General features: G+C 28.0%; 1 protein-coding gene across 1 annotated transcript in view; it reads left to right on the top strand.

Annotated features, from left to right (window-relative positions):
- The window catches only part of LOC107173196 (uncharacterized), a 171,738-nt gene extending 153,609 nt beyond the window's left edge, over positions 1 to 18,129 (top strand). Inside the window, exon 4 of the mRNA XM_089215719.1 lies at positions 16,631 to 18,129. Coding sequence (XP_089071845.1) covers positions 16,631 to 16,852 — 222 coding nt within the window. The 3' untranslated portion in view covers positions 16,853 to 18,129. The remainder of the gene's footprint in view (positions 1 to 16,630) is intronic.
- Positions 18,130 to 18,594: the final 465 nt, after the last annotated feature.

The raw sequence follows: 18,594 nt of genomic DNA, 5'->3' as shown, positions 1-18,594 counted from the left end.
TGCCTGGAACTTTTGTCATTTTAATGAAAGGTATTAAACACACGGGTACGTATCGGTTGATTATTAAAAAAAAAAATATATATACGGTGTTGATGCGATATTTCCCTCTCCATCTTATTTTAACGATATAACGTTGTGCTCGTAATACTAAGTGTATTCAGGGTAAAATTTTCCAAACCTTGTGTTTTTATAGCATCATACTGCAAGTGCCGAGATTTGAAAAAAAAATTGCTATTTCATATAATATATATAGAGCGATTGTTATGTTTTTAAGTAGTAGATTTAGAGCTTTATTATTTTTTTTTAATCGCTTTTCATCAGATTTATTTCAAACATACTATAATTATTGCTAGGGTTGAAAAAAGGGATTGTTACTCATTTGATATATTATGTACTCGGTATAAACCTTGTTAGTAGTTTAATTATAATATTTTTATTTTTGTTTAGTAATATTGACGTATTGGTATTTTGATTTTAAAACCTTACATGTTTAGTTGATAGGTAGGTAATTCAAAATGACTACCAATATTACACAACTTTCCAATTTGCTGCAAATTCTATGTTGATACTCAACATCATTTTTGCGATTATATTATATTTACTTTAAAACTATGTTGTTCGAAGGAGGATTATAAGCTTTGATTTATTGAAGTCGTGTATAAATATATTGATGTTTACATGCTCCGCAATTCGCCGACTGTTAATTTGAAAAATATATTATAATTGTGTGTGGATTAAATTTAATAATATTCAAAACATTTTTTTATCCAATACCCTTAAAAAGTTCGTAGATGACTATTATAAACGTACAAAAATCAAACATCCCAGTCAGTGTTAGAATTAGATAAGTACTTTTTTATCTAGATAAAGATAAAGATAACAGGACAAAAATGTATCTAGATAAAGATAAAAGATAACACAATTTAAATTTATCTAGATAAAGATAGAAGAATACATTATTATCTAGATAACAAGAAAGATAAATTTAATTTTTTTAACACATTGAAATCCAAAACATTTTAAGAGTAAACCTTTGATACTACTTAGTACTTCAATATTATATAAACATTGGCTATATGAGTAAATTAATGTTAACAGTAAACATTATTATTTATAAATAACTAAGGTATAACTAAAAAAAAACGTTTTTTAAATTAAGCATAAAAATCAAGAAAAAACTACACATTTTACACGATTCGTAATAATGTAATGTAGGTATATTTAATCACAGCTAGTGTCCGGGCCGCTAACGAAAATATCAATAATAAAATATAATACCTGTATAATAACTAACATTATTATGAACATATTTTTTTTTTTTTTTTACTGAGATGACTCGACAATTCAAATTTAAAGTATTGGATAGTTATCATAAAAATAAAAATGTGTATAATAATGTATTATATATTTTTTTGTATAGAGATGAATTTGTCTAGATGATTGATTTTTTTATTTGATTTTTATTTTGTATTATAATGTATTATATATTTTTTTGTATAGAGATGAATTTATCTAGATGATTGATTTTTTTTATCTTAGATAATTATTTAGATAAAATTCAACTATTTATCTAGATAAGATAAAAGATGACTAAATAATTATCTAGATAACTTATCTAGATAAATTTATCTAGATAAGTCTCAACACTGATCCCAGTGTAGTATAAATGTTTCTCTGTATGATAAAAAGTTCTAAGACTAAAAATCTTCATTATGTACCAAGAATAAAAAAAAAATATTGGTAAATTGTTTATTTAACGATGCATTCATTATTACTTTTTTGCACCAATAAAAATCGTCACGAACGACTTCATGATGTAAATTGGTTAGTTGGATTTAAAATAAATATGTGCTGGCTGTTATTCGTTAATTTTAATACTTGGATTGATCAAATTTTTATTTTTACTAAAAAATTTCAAAAATCGAAGTTTATATCATGATTAAATAAATAATAAATAAAGTTGTAACATAGTGCAGATATTACCAAACGATTTTACGCAAAACAGTGTGTCGTATTTAATCACAAAAATGGTGTAACAATATGTCATATATCAATTCATATTATAATTTTCATCCGACGTAAAGTGGTGGACGGTGGAAGTCATTATCTATATCACCTAAAGATGTTCAGTTGTAATTAAAATAGAAACATTTTGAAAAAAAAAAATCATAATTTAACCTAGAAAAGTATACCAAGTATATAATATATGAGAGATCATCCTTTTTTGTCTCCCCATGTATAAATAAAAATATTAATACCAAGTTCAAATTATTTATAATTTAATACCTGATATAATAATATAATTTCTAAAATATATCTACTGTATTTCGATAATGCAATACTAAAATATAATAATTTTTTTTCTAAATAATGTATAATTAATATACAGAATACACATCATAATATATAGTATCGCACAAGTATGTACAGAAATATAAAAGCAAATTATATCGTACTTGCAATAGAATATTCAATGAAATTAATAATTATTATTGCTCTAAACTTTACAACCCACGAACACATAAAATAAAACCATATAAATACTGTTAAAGTAGAATTTAAATTAACATATTTTGTATAATAAAAATAAAAATTTAATAAAAAATTAATAAAATCATTATAATAGTTTAACAACTTTTGCATAATCATAGCATGTACCTAACTAGTTTATTATGACAATATTTTTGATTTAACTTACACTATTGATATGTTAGAACCTATTAAACTATTTATCTACCAAACTTTAAAAGGATTTACCATACAATCAACCTACAAAACCATTGTTATATTAATATATTTTGATTTTCGTTTATTTGATATTAATTATTGCAATTATTAGAATAGCTGGTGTTTATTTATTAATAGTGCCCTAGTGCCAGAGGTGGTCAAATGGTTTTATCATTTGAAGGGGGGATGTATCTGATGTTTTAAAATACAATATTTGATCATTAAAAATATATTTTTTTATTATACCAAAATGTAAAATATTTTAAATTATGTTAAATTTTAACTTAATTTATAAACGTGAGGTTAAGTTAGGTAAGCGAAACTATTTTTTTTAAATTTTATTTATGCTAATTTTTCCAAACTAAGAATAGTCATAGTGGTCAAGGGATTGATACAACCTTGAATAATATAATTACACAATCTTTACATCGTATACGCATAAAATTTAAATTTCAAACAAACTTAAATTTAACTATAATAATTTAAAAAAAAAATTACTAGAAAACGTTGTAATAAATCATACAATAATATAATGTTCGAATAATAAAAATGATTTTCAGCTAGGAACAGCGTTGAAGATTAGAGTAAAATATATTCTGCCCTAAAACATGATGACAACCACTAAAAACATACACACAAACGTTGTCGTAAACTAATATTAATTAATGTCACTCCAATATCATAATAATAATCTGGTATACGATATATTGAGCAAGGTTTTTTAATATCAGGTACATAATATTATATTTAAAGTATATAATAATTATTTGTTTTGGAAATCAATACATCCAATTGGCTCATACAATACAAGAATATAATAGTATATACTAGGAATGGCCACAACGAGGATCGCATCGCGAGCTACATAAACAATAATGCTCTGTGTAGTGTAAAAAATAAATATTCCTTTATATGTAATAAAATTAAAAATTATGTGGCTTAATTTTATAAACATATGTATATTAACAATGTGGCTCTCTTACAAAAAGCTTCATCAATTTGTGGCTCCCAAAATTAAAGTTTGTGGCCACCCCTAGAATATTCTCCCATATATTATGTTATTGTGTTGTTCGATGATAACGATAATAAATTAGTTTCTATAAGAACGTATGTCATGAATGATGATATTATAACAATTAACAAATTAAATTTTATTAAAATTATCTTGGTAAATATGGTTACTTTATTGACAGAAAAATATCATTAATTTAACAAAAATATCACAGTGATTCGTTAGATCTATTGAAGATGTAGCAAATTTCGTAACGTTGTGTAGTATCGTTCTACAATAATAAAACCGTTCCGGTATTGGTGCACAGTCACAAAATGTTGTCATATAATGGGTACACACGAATTGCGTACCAAAACAGTTAGACGAACCTTTTTGAACGAATTGCGTTCCGGACGCAATTTTGTGTTAGTTTTTCATCTACAGTTAATTATTGTAAATGGTTTCTAAAACGATATTGTCACAACAAAGATATGCCAGGTTATATAAAAATATAATAATGTCATAATAATATAAATTATAAGTCATAATTAATCACATACCTATTTATAAAAAAATTAAAATTGAACTATAAAAAATATAATTCTATCGTAAACATAAAACATATAAATTATAAGTCATAAGTCATAAACAATCACATACATTCATTTTATAAAAAAAAAAAATATAATAAATAATAATATAATTTTCTGTATTTATATTTATTGGCTAATATATTAACATAGTCTTTAATTGTAATATCATTATTGTTTAATTGTTTAATTGTTTAATTTTATTTTCTATGAATAGCATTATTATTTATTTGTCTTACTACTTTTCTGGGTACTCGTTGTTTTTCTAGACCACTTCTTATTATTATTGTAGTATCAGTTTGCATATTTTTTAAAACTTCTATAAATTTATATATGTTTGAATGAGGAGAATCAAAATATTTTTTAAATTAAGAATGAAAAGATTCGTACGCATTTTCCCGATCATCGGATTCCACAATTGTATATTATTAACCTTTTTATTTACGATAAGGCTGGGAGGTAATTCATATGCATATCTTTGGAAACATTGAGATTATTTTTTCTTCAACAAGGAAATGAAGAAAGCCCGATAAGTGCTTTAGATACTTGTTCGGACTACATTCGTCAACAAACATTAAAATGTAAAAAACAAAGTAATATTCTTAATTTTTTTAAATAAGATAAAATAATAAAAAATATATATATATATGTGTATATATATGTATAAATATTTAGGTTATACATAATATGTACTATGTTTTTCTTTTTGTACTTGTAATAAAAAAACATAAAAAATCAGTTTTTCAATAAATTTATATGTTTTTTTTTTCATTTCGGATTATTGGGACAACCGCTTTATTGGGACAAAATAACATGCAACCAATGTGTCCCAATAAAGCAGAATTGACTGTATTTTGGGAGGCAACTAGTATGCTACACTGAATGTACTATTTCGTGTCATTGAGTTCATAATTTAAAGATTTTTATAACCATAACTTTTGCACCTAACCTATACCTACTCATCTATTAAATCATTTTTTTTTACTATCGCCCTTATACACGATTATATTATGCTTTTATAGTACTTATATATATAATATATCTATCTCACTTTACCCCACATTATTGTACAAATTAATTTGATACGTCCACCAATCTATCTATACATAAAAATGCGCTATCGACTCGATTCTTATTAGTCTCGTATGCAGTTCTGCATCACGTCACTCGATACACACCGCACATCAATTTCTATCGTCTCTTCCGATAGCTGCTCCGGAAAACCGTGTCTAAATGCCACCGCACATCGGATACGTCTTATCATAAGTGGTAAGTGTGTACGGTACATTTCCATTTTTTTCGCACTCGAACATTGTCGACAAAGTAATTGACATCGCCATCGCCGGTACGTGCAACCTACTATGCGTACACATCGTATGTATAATTTATAATTTAATATATCCCATCATATTATTATACTCGAATATGATATGTGTATAAACATCGTACACGGTGTACTCTAGACGTATATAGGTAGGTACTGTTTAAGTAAGTATATACGTACTTATTTTATAAAGGGTACGCCTACCTATATAATATAATATCGTGTGGCTGGTATGAGCACAATGCTATATCAGTCAGTCCATTTTTTTTCAGCCCTGATTGCAATAAAATAGTTTTACAAATCCAACTGCTATATATTACACACACGAGTAATGTACAAGTTGTAATTTTTACAATCATTTTTACAATCAATTTTACATTAATTATTCTAATTGATTTTGGACTATTTGGGATCCGGAAATAAATGTTTCAAATTATACTCTGTTTATCGAGAAAATATAGTTGAGCTATTCACATCATAAACCAAAACGCGTTTCCATTGAACTATATGATACCTGGAATGCTCACCAAGCAGTGTTGCCCGAAACGGAATGTTAGAACGAGATGGGACATACTAATGGTGTTACTATCTTTGTCTTACACATTGCGCTAATATCTTAAATTAATTTACCACGGTCCGCGATATTTTTTTAGACTTTAGTTTGGTTCTTAAAATTTGGTATCTTTATATTTTATTTTTTAACTTCCACAAAATATTTATGATTACATTGATAGAATATAAATAATTATAATTTATAATACCTATAACAAGTATTGAAAGAAGCATGCTTTTCTTGTGGACTTAGTGTCCATTTGTCATACAAATGTAAAGGAAGTTTTAGGGAATTGTATGTTAAATGTTGGGAATAAAATATTAAGTTTTAAATCTAAAGTTAGACGGTTTTAATTCATAACTATAAGCATATAAAATGACGAAAATCTGATTTTTATTAAAATAAAAACATAGTATTTATAATATTATACATAATTGAAAGAAAAGTTACTTACACTACTTATCTGAAGCTGTACCTACAACTTACCTCAATTATTTTTCTTACTATTTCCTAACTTAATTTAAAATTGTACATGTATAATCTAGCTACGATTACTACTGGAAAGATCCAGTAGGTAAACTAGAATCTTCAATAGATTTTTTTTATACATCTTGGCCAAAATTCCCTAAAATAAATAATTATTTAAAGATACTATAAGAAATTGTAGATACTTTAACTATAGTCATAACCTTGAAGTTATATAATGTGTAAGTTATTAACTTGGTAACTTATGTTGAGTTGACTTCAGCTAGATATTTTTCCTGTAATGACAATAAAACTATATATTAATAAAAATATTTTACATAAATAAACTAGCAAAATATTCAATTGTATAAGGAACCATAGCAAAATATTATAATTGATTTATTACATTTAAAAGCATTCATACAACCATTAAAGCATAATAAAAATAAAACCATACACCAAAAATTTACAATATTAGATTATGATAAATAAGTTTAAAAAAAAATAAGAGTATAAATAAGCAGTAATGTTGAAATAAAAGCATACAATAAAAATAATTATTAATTATAAAATAAATCAAGCTCAATTCAAATTTAAATGTATTGAACATGCACAAAAGTTTAAAACAAAGAACAAAACGTTAAACGAACGATATTATTATTATTTATTGGTAAACAGTGTCGTATTGATAGTGTGATAAAAAGAGATAGCAACACCATTCTTATCTGCTGTCTTTTTCTAACAGGCTATCTCGGTTATGTTTACATTGGTCTTATGGCGGGTGAGCATTCCAGTTATCATATAGTTCAATGCGCGTTTCCTTCTGCAACCGTCCAAATAACCACTTCATGGATCCAGTCATTTATATCCAATGCACGAAGGAATTACAATATTCCGTTGGAAACGAAGTAAAGACTTAGTTTTTTTTCAATGCCTACAAAAAAACTATAAATGAGTTAGGTAGTGAAATGTATTGCAAAATTAAAAACTATAAACCTTCGTGTACTTATAGCAGGCTATAAATATATTAAACATGTATGTGTAGTAGGCTTATTCAAAATTATAAACAAAACAATATGTACCTATAAGAAATTGACCTTTGGTAATATTTTTTTAAAAGAACGTTAATGTGTTACAATTATTCAACTGATCTATGTAGTACAATATATAGTATATGTATTTGTATGTTGTGAATACCTTTTTTATGGAAATTCGATCAGCTCAGGCGTGGATCCAGAAAAATTTAACAGGGGGTGCTAAAAAAAAAAAAATTGTTACACCTTACTATTTATTTAAATATTACCATTTTCTATTTGATTTATTAGTGCTAACTTTTTTTTTATAATAATAATTATTACAATTATTGTTATCGGTGTTTTCTGCCGTCTGCGCGTGTCGTTACATACGGGTAATGAGTATGTATAATATATAATATAATATATTATATTATATTATAAAAAAAATATATATAATACTTCGAAAACAATTAACAATTGTAAGTTATTATTGTCGTATGTGACGGAGATAACGAAAAGCACCGATATTATTTTTATTTTTATTTTAAAAAATAACCAATTATATAATTTATAGTATAAATTTATTTTATTGGTGGCTAGATGATAGGGGGTTCCCGAGCACCCATAGCCCCCTCCCCCTTAATCAGCTCATGTGGTCATTTGAACATGTTTCACGTGTAATACATAAACATATAATTGTTCAAAAAAGTGTAGCGTATAATCTGAGTACTTTTTAAAACCTTGAAGATTTTAACCATTTGTTGAAAATTTCAATATTTTCTATGACTAACGCCAATAATAAAATTATCATAAATTTAACTAATATTACTATAATTATGACTAAAAAATATTGAAATTTTCATCAAATGATTAAATAAATTTAAAAAAAGTAAAAAAAGCTTAGAACATACATTAGACTTTTTTGAATAATTCTATTACTATGACGTATTACATGGTGGAACATTTAAAAACGTCCTTCCTCAAACTGATGAAATCTCCATATAAAAAAGGTGCTCATGACATAAAAATATAAGCTACTACCTATAGTCTGAATAAAAATTATAAATTGGTAAATAGTAAGTACTAAGTACAAATACAACTTGGCCAGGGTGGCTTCTGTTAAATGTAAAATGTCCAGAAGAATAATATGTAAGCTTAACGAATATATTTAACACAGTTGGAGGTTTGTACTTTGTAGTTAATATAGGATCTAATATTTATTAAATCGAAAAGAACTCATCAAATTTTGTTTACATTACGGCTTATTGTCCATTTAAGACTTATAAATTATAGTACAAGAATTATTTGTCTTTTATTTTATTAACATAGTAAGTTATGTTGATACATATGAGCTTATACCTATAGGTATAACTGAATTATTAAAGAAAAAAGGGGTGAGCATGCTTGATTAAGCATCCTACTTGTATACATATGATGTACCTATAATATGCGAAAACATAAGCAATTTACAAATAGCATATCGTCGTGGTGACCGTGGTGTGTATGTGTTACATGGAATTGAAAAACATGTTATACATATTATGTAATTATAATTTATATTATGACTATAATAACAATATGATAACAATATGATGTAGCGTAATAAATCGACAGACGTACTTACGTATAATGATATTATAATATAATAATATTTTACGAGTATATATTGCTGTTATAAGATGATTTAATATACGTGAACACACACGCGCGCGCGGTCACGTATATATTTCAGTGTATTTAGAGAAATCGGTGTGTGTACCTATTATACATACATAACATTATGTACTTAGGAATACAGCTGATGTATATTATACACATAGAAAAAGTCGAGTCTTTTAATCATAACTGTGATGTCTATCATCGCGTAGGTATCTATAATACAGTGTATAACATAATGATAATAATAATAATAATAATAGTATTACATTAACTCTCGCACTCTACCACCGAGACCAGGTGCGCATGATTACAAACTGTTATTGTATTTTTAAATGTATTATGTATACATAATATATACGTACAATGCAATACAATATTTGATATTCTATATTGTGTACCTACTTACCGTCACAATAAGACACACATGACGTGCATTTAATATTTAATACGCTATCGTTCGATTACCTACACGCGTCCAAGTGTGTTAGAAAACGAGTGCAAAACCCATCCAATCAACTTGGAAACACACACACACATTTTAATATAATATACTTCGTCAACTGATTCACGTATGTGTTATATTATTATTATTTAAATGATGACTTTCCGTCGATCCAGACCGGAGTGGTGAAAATGAGGTGGTCCACAGATTTCCCATGGTGCCGTCTATTGCGCGTGCGGTCGTCGGTTCTTCGCCGTCGCATCGAAGTCACCGTAGTCTTAGTCATCGTCTGAATAAATTAAAAAGTAATTATTATACGATACGAGTGTATATTATTACATTATTTTGTGAGTGTGTGTTGTGTGTATGTGTGTGAGAGAGAGAGAGAGAGAGAGAGAGAGAGAGAGTATCGGAACAGACAACTCCATTAAAATAAACACGCGCGAGTATAGTAGTAATAATATTATAATATATAATAATATAATGTACCTATAATGATATTATACTGCAGCGCTGAAGCTGATTACGTATGTTATAAATTATAAAATTACGTATTGATTCATTTTAGGTTTTTGCTTATTTTTGTAGTCGTAACTATGGAGTGTCAGTGTTGTATTTAATGAGGTGCGGAGATCTATGGGTTCTGGACCCCGCATAACTGAATTTTTAATTGTATTATTTTTTAGACGAGTCTAAATGTACTAGCAATTAATAGCAATCTATGATTTCCATTCATAAGTACATGTATCTAAATGTTGATGAAATCAACAATGAATTGTCACATATTAAGTCCCAGAAGATAGGATTTTGTATTAAAAATGTTCTTTTATATAAATAAAATAATTTAATATTAATATCAATATGTTTTTTTTTATTTTTGTTTGTGATCCATTATAACAAATCGAGTTTCTATTTCAGTGTGAAGTTTGGGGATGTGGGAGAGTGGTGAACCCAGATGAAATGTGTTTGAAAAATTAGCTGAACCCGCTCTATGAAAAAATTCTTAAACACAACACTGTGGAGGTTGTTTTGTGAGCGAACAATAAGCTCACTTTAGCGGGCTTATAACATACCTGAAATAAGTGTTACTTATTAAGTATGTACTGATTAAAACTGTATAAATCTTCGAAAGTTATACAAACTAGAGTAATTTATTTTACAACGAAAAGTTAAAAAGATATATTATATTTAACCTTATCCTTACAGATATGAGAATGCTTTTATACATCTTACGGTCCTGTATTATAAATAAATATCGATTCAGTGAATTATATTCTTTAGGTTCTTAGTATTAAATATTATATTAACCGTGAAGATATTTTAAAATTATTCACTAATACTACAATTAAATTACAATTAACTGAAACTTAAATTAATGTTAAAACAGGTTAGGAAAGTTTACTCTGCAAAGAATTACCGGTTTTATTTATAGGTAGGTACAACGCAATAAACTATAGTTACATAATATAGAATTTGCATCCAGTAACTATATATGGACAATAAATAATTAACAATTTTCTCATAGGGATATACGGGGTACACAGCATAATAATTTACTATAATGTACCATACTTTGAAGAATTAGCCTATACTCGCTCGTATCATGTAAAAATAGTATACAAATACATTCGAAAAACACGATACCTAAATATATGTACCTAGTTAGATACCTTAAATGTTTTAAAAATACGCATTCTGTTGTATGTATCAAGACATACATATTTTATAATATCAAAATACATTATACCTTATTCAGGATTTTCCTAATAACGTACTTGAAATTTTAGCTTTAGGAACAATAATAATATTATTGTTTCCGTCTCATGTTCAGCGTGGTTTCTAGAAATATAGACAGCGGTGATTAACGTTAATATTATTGTAGGGTGCTGACCGATGGTCAGTGACCGTGATGAAGGACGGAATAATAAGAGTTGGGTACACCTATTGGGAGCTCCAATAGTTGTTCACGTTTCGATATGTATATCTATTAAAGGAGAATAGGAGCATATTTCTGTTGGTTCCACGTCATTTGGCCCGTTAAACTATATCCGGTGACAATTGAACCGGTTCAAAAAGAACCTGTGCCAAAAATATCTGGCTAAAAAACGTCCTGCAAAAAAATAATATAAAATACAAATATTGTTAAGGCATAATAATATAAAATAATATAATATAACTATAAAATTAATATAGAATAAAAATTTTTAGACATTAAAACTATGATCGATACCCTTCAAATATGTATTGATATTTATAGTTTCATAGTTTTGTACTGTATTTTTAAGACGTTGGTCTATGTTTTTATACTTTAGTGTCAGCCTGTATCTGTTTCAAAATTTCCATGAAATTGAAAATGTTAGGATGAGCAGACGTGAACTCAGCATTAAATTTTGCGTGGAAAGATTCGCAGCAGTTTGTGGTGCGATCACCGATCAGCCCACATTCCCGGGGGGAAGTGTCTGCCATCTAAGTAATTGGAAAAGTGTAGTCAAAAAATTCTATGAGTTGTTTGTTACCTTCTGGCTTTAGAGCAAACAAGTCTTCTACATGCTTAGACGCACTACACTTCGCAATAAAACGAGAATTAACATTAAGCAATATTTTGTAATTTCATATAACTGTATACAGAGTGTCCCAAAGAGATCTGACATTCTGACAAATGAAATAACTTTTGTTCTAATCAAATTTTTTAAAAATTTCTTTTAAATATAATCCATAGACACTTGCTCTACATTTTTAGAATACGTTTTTTATTTTTTATTTTCTAATACTGAATAATTCAGAAAAATTCATCCTTCGGATTCAAACTTATGGCTCGCTACCAAACGTTTAATCAAACCAAACTCTGGTGTTATACCTCAGTTAAAATCGGATAACGTCTACCTAAATTCAAATACTGAAAAATGCGAACTCTTCGCCAAAATCTTAGAAAATACTTTCTCACCGAACAATGCTGTAGATACCGAAACAGAAACCGCGGTGTACGACAAACTAGCTGAACCAGATATTCTTCCACAAAATATACTTCCCTACACCACTCCTACCGAAGTTAATGAAATAATAAAAAGATTACCAAACAATTACCTAACCTAATCTCTCCAGGACACGATCTCATCACAAATGCTATATTAAAAAAAAATCCCAAATAAAGCAACCACATATCTGTCTATTTTATTCAATTCATTAATAAGAATCGGCCACTTTCCAACTGACTGGAAAACAGCCTCAATTATGATGATAAAAAAACCGGGAAAAGATAACCCAAACCCTAACAGTTACCGGACCAAAGTCTACTATCTTCAGTCTCCTAAATATTTGATAAAATCATATAGGTACACCAGGTTAACAAAACATCTAGATGCAACTGAAGCCATTCCACATCATCAATTTGGTTTTAAACCGAAACACTCAGCTACGCAACAACTCCTCCGCCTAACTGAACATATAAATAATGGTTTTGAAGAAAAACTTCACACTGGTGCAGTTTTTTTAGATATTGCGCAAGCTTTTGATCGTGTCTGACACGATGGCCTACTGTTCAAATTAAAAACTTTAAATACCCATCCTGCAATCTTTAATATAATTAAATCCTTCTTCTCTGACCGTTGATTTGCAGTTCGCATAAATGACACCAGTTCCTCAATAAAAAAAATAACAGCCGGTGTTCCACAAGGACCCAAAATTTCTCCCCTGCTTTTTAATTTATATTTCGTGGACTTTCCCACTACACCTAACACAGAAGTTTCTCTTTAAGCTGACGACAGTGTTGTCTTTTCAACTTCCAGTGACGTACATATTGCCATTAATAATATACAGTGCCACTTAAACAAAATAAAATGCTGGGCAAAAAAATCGAAAATTATCTTAAACCCCTCAAAAAGTACAGCAGTATTATTTACACTTCATCGCCCCAATACCCCTCCCTCTCTAGTACTTAATGGCGACTACATATCCTGGTCTCCAATTATAAAATATCTAGGTGTTATCTTAGATAAAAAATTAACTTGGAACCCTCACATTTCTTCGAAACTCCAACAAGGCTACCAACGACTCAAAATTCTTTACCCTTAATCAACTGTCAAACCGCCTTTAGCTGGAAGTGCTCCATGATTCTATATAAGCAAATTCTACGACTCATTGCTGCTTCCATCTGGGGTAACTGTGCCAATACTCACATAAATAAAATTCAAGTCTTCCAGTCCAAGATTCTACGCATAATATCCAACGCGCCGTGGTTCGTCAGAAACGAAGCACTTCATACAGACTTAGAATCCCGATGGTTAAATCCTACATACAGTATCTCTCAATAAATTTTTTTCGCCAACTTAACAACACCAAAAGTGCAAAATATTTCAAACTCAACGATAAGCCTACCCTCCGGCGTCTCAAGCGCGGACGTCCTCATGATGCCCTTTCTCAACACCAATAAAAAAAAAAAAAAAATACACTTAGATTAACTAATTATCATGATGTCATATTTTATTATTTATTTATTCATCTTTGTAATTTACTGTATATATTGTAATTAATTTACGCTTAACAACTTTATGATGTTAAAATTTTTTATTATATCAATAAGTTCGATGACCTTGTATGTCAGCAACACTTAAAAAAAAAAATAGGAGTGTTCTATATTATTATGTAATATTTATGCATATAATATTGCAATGAATTGCAATACAATGTTTTTTTAATGTAAATTAAAGTAAATTACGACGTTGACATTTCAATTTCTTCTTTTGCTCAACACTATATAGATAGGTAGGATACATAATGTGCGTAAGCATACATACATAAATTAATTAACAATATTATTACTACAAGTTTGAAAACATAACTGAATTTAATAAAAACGAAACAATAACATTACATGCTAATTTCTTTAAACGTAGGTGTATATTGTATAGGTATAATAATAATATGATAATGCCTAAAGCCTAATGTCTGATGGAAGATGTTATTGATATATTTTTACAGATTAAAGTTATTTTTAGTAGGTAGGTACATTTTAAACAGCAATTTTTAATTCTAAATCAGTTTTAATTTTACTGCATTGTTTGTAAAGGTTATTATTTTTATTTCATCCACCACGAATAGTTCCAGTAAAATTAATTACTTACAATCGAATTTATTATTCAAAATGCAATTTATAAAATTAAAATGGTAAAAAAAAGGTTAACAAAATATGCTACGTTTTAGACGGATTATTATTATTTATTAATGCTAGATCGTATTTCCCGACTACCTCGACTTTTTGCTATTATTTATTAAAATATAATATGTGTGATCATACTGCATTTCTACGAGTATATAGATATTAAAGCGTGTACATTATGCATATAATTATTATAAGTCCAACCCCTTGGCTCTAACATGAATTAAAAAAAAAACACGTAGGTACCTATTATACACAATCACAATTAATAATCCTACAAATCAATCTATGTAGACTCACCCGTCGTTGTAGTCTCTTTAGATTGATCACTATATAATCACGATACTACGTAGGTACTCCGATACTCGTATTGTATTCTACAGAAAAATAATTATAAAAATAGTACTCAATAAATTGAACAAAAAATAGATGTGTTGGTATAATTTGAATGTATAATGACTACATGAACGATTTTCAATATACCAATATTAAATTAAAAATAATTGAAGACCTTGGGGCAATAACCAGACGTCATGTCCTTTTTTTATTTTTATTCAGAAAACAAAAAAAACATAAATTCAAAAAAAAAAATTTAGAATTTTAAAAAAAATTGTAGATTTAAGTTCCCCAAGGTCTTCAATTGTAAAAAAATATATGTACCTACTTATCGACACTTCGAATATGAATTTATTATGTACCTATATTAATCACCATGTGGCATGTACTGAGGTTGATTAATATCGTCTGTTATTGCAATGTTATTGCTGTACGGATCTATGTATGATAATATTATGGAGGAGGTTATTATAACAATTTCTTTAAAAAAAAAAAACAACGGACAAGTCGTTTTCTGTTGTTGAGTAATTATAGATGTTGAGTGCTCCTTGTAATTTAGTAGTGATTGAGTCGGTAGGTCACTATGATGAATTTGTTAAATTTAAAATAGGTACAATGGAAATCATTTTAAACCATTGGATACGAAAAACGGTTCCATTTCTGATCAAAATTTATCCACTGACTTATATTTTCAAGAATGTTTTATTGTATTAATTATATTGTTATTAGTAATTTATTTTTTCTCTTTGTTGTTTATTAATTTGAATTAACTTTTGACAAAATAAATTATTCAATTACTTAGTCAATATAAAAAATTCTTCATATAGGTTAGCTGTTTTTCTTACAGAAACCTAAATGCTTCCATTTAACTGCTTCCCACAAAAAAAATATAAGTTAATAAAGAAAAAAATTAACTCGACAAGTTTAAACTTAAAATGGAAAACACAATTAACTTATCTCAGTCAAAAAAAAGTTAATTTTTCCAAACTACATTAATTTATTAAGTACTAAGTATTTTGATTTACACTAACATTAACTAATACATTTGACTTTCTGCAAACATTAAGTTATTATGATATTATATTACCTATTACATATACCTACTAAGATCTAAAAAGATTTAACGAATTTGTATTATGCTGGTTCCGCATCATACGAAAAAAATCAACTTAACTACACAATGATAATAATTAGGTAACTATAAAAAGTTTAAAAACAAAAATATTAAAATCAACCGATTAAGTTGGTGATAATTGTTAAAAATATAAATTAAATAAAGTACTTATTGTTATGATGATAATAATAACAATATTTATAAGCACTGTAGACCGCCTTATCGTAGAAATAACACAATATTGCTATCTTGTTTCAGAACGAGTGGTCCAGACACTGTCGGTTGCCAATATTCAACCAGGAACTGCGACCGGAACCGGTGAACTTGCAGAACAACCACCACCACCACCGTCGGACAGAACCTGGCCGGGCGCTGGATATCGCGGGGAGACTGCAGCAGGAGCGCGCGGCACACAACCGACCTGCGCTCGTGATCCCGCCAGCACACGACGACCGAGAACAGACCAGACACCATGCTTAGCCCAAACGAGTATTTAGTCTTGGACATTAAAATAATATCATTATTTAGCTCCACTCTGCGACAACATCGTCACCGGCCTGTTTATAAAGATACATAATCGTTTACGACAACAATAATAATAATAATAATCATCTCCATGGCGGTAGTAATAAAACGCGATGGGTATATAATTTTTATGTGATTGCGAATGTGTGAAAAAAGTAGACGCAATCGTCCGATTTTTCAAAATATAGTATGTAAAAAAAAAAAGTTGATGTTAATAATAATATTGTCACTAATTTATATTTTTTATTTATTATCGTCGTCGTCGTCGGTGATCGTTAGCTTACGTGGTCAGAAACTTAAAAATTGTTGTACCTATACATTATTAAACCACCCCTCCCCCTTCACAACATTTATATTGTTGTATTATACACACTACTGTTACCGGCACGTCGTATAGAGTTAGATTTAATAATAATAATGATATAATAATAACAATAATAACGTAGTTTAAAATATAATATAAGTGTGCGAAAATACTTATCCGATCGGACGTGTGTTGTATTGTACCTAATATTGTATAAAATTAAATTAAAATATGTTCATACGAAAAAAAAATCGAACATATAACGTGCGATAATTCAAACAGCGATTTCGAAGTTCACGTTCTGGTCATTTCCGACACATACAAAATGTACGATTTAAAAAGGTACAACCTTTTATTGCCAATTATAATATATATTATAATAGATTTTTTTTATCACGTCGCATATTTACCGACGTGACTGCATTGTAATATTATTATAATATACGACCAAAAATGCCCCTCTTATTTTCTTTATCATTCTAAATTGGGTTGTTAAATACCGCTGGACGACATTTAAATACCAGATATTGGTTCACCTACATACAATAATTGAATTATGTGGGACCTAACCACTTTATACTCCGTGTACTTTAATAGCGCGTGCGACTTACAAAATAATATCACACCTACGTTTAATATCAAAATATTATAATATTATTGCCACCTTTAGATTGATATTAAATACCATCATATTATGCATATTATTATTATATTACAACAGTCAACATGACCGGTGAAACTCAAGGGGGAGTGTAAATCAATGTGAATTTAGCTTATCATGTGTCATGTTTATTATTATTTCGTTATACCTAGTTATTATTTAAAGTTTAAACTGAATATTTTGCAATGTTATTATATTTTTATTACCTATATATATTTTTTTTTCAATCAAATAATTGTATGGAAAAAAACTACTTACGCTTTTTAAGCTTTAATATTTTTTCTTTGTTATTAGTTTTTAGTGATATATTAGGTAATAAGTATTCATACCATTTTTAACATTTACTAAAATTTGACCAAGTTTTTAACTATTATAATCATATATATTTGTTTCGGTATAATTTTTGCTGTTAACACTACTGTTGATCTATTTCTAAGGATACCCTATAAGTAAAACTGTTGGTGTACAACTAGTGTTGAATAGATAAACCATCTAAATCGAACAAATAAAACAAGATAAAATTATGTCACATCTTAAACTTTAACTTCATAAACAGGTACCTAACACAGGCGTCAGGTACATAGACAGAAAAGATAATTTCAAAACGCTTATATAATTCTATGCCATAATCAATATAAATTAAATGTTAAAATATATATGTAAAAAAGTCTTAGTTTAAAATTTCGCTACCTTCCCCCCCGGCAGTATAAAATATATGTCTGAGCTGGCATC

The sequence above is a fragment of the Diuraphis noxia genome, unplaced genomic scaffold (genome assembly GCF_037042655.1).
Source record: "Diuraphis noxia isolate RWA-SAM2 unplaced genomic scaffold, SU_Dnox_SAM2 contig0001, whole genome shotgun sequence".
In the NCBI taxonomy this organism is placed as follows: Eukaryota; Metazoa; Arthropoda; class Insecta; order Hemiptera; family Aphididae; genus Diuraphis; species Diuraphis noxia.
This window is presented reverse-complemented; position numbering and strand designations above follow the sequence as displayed.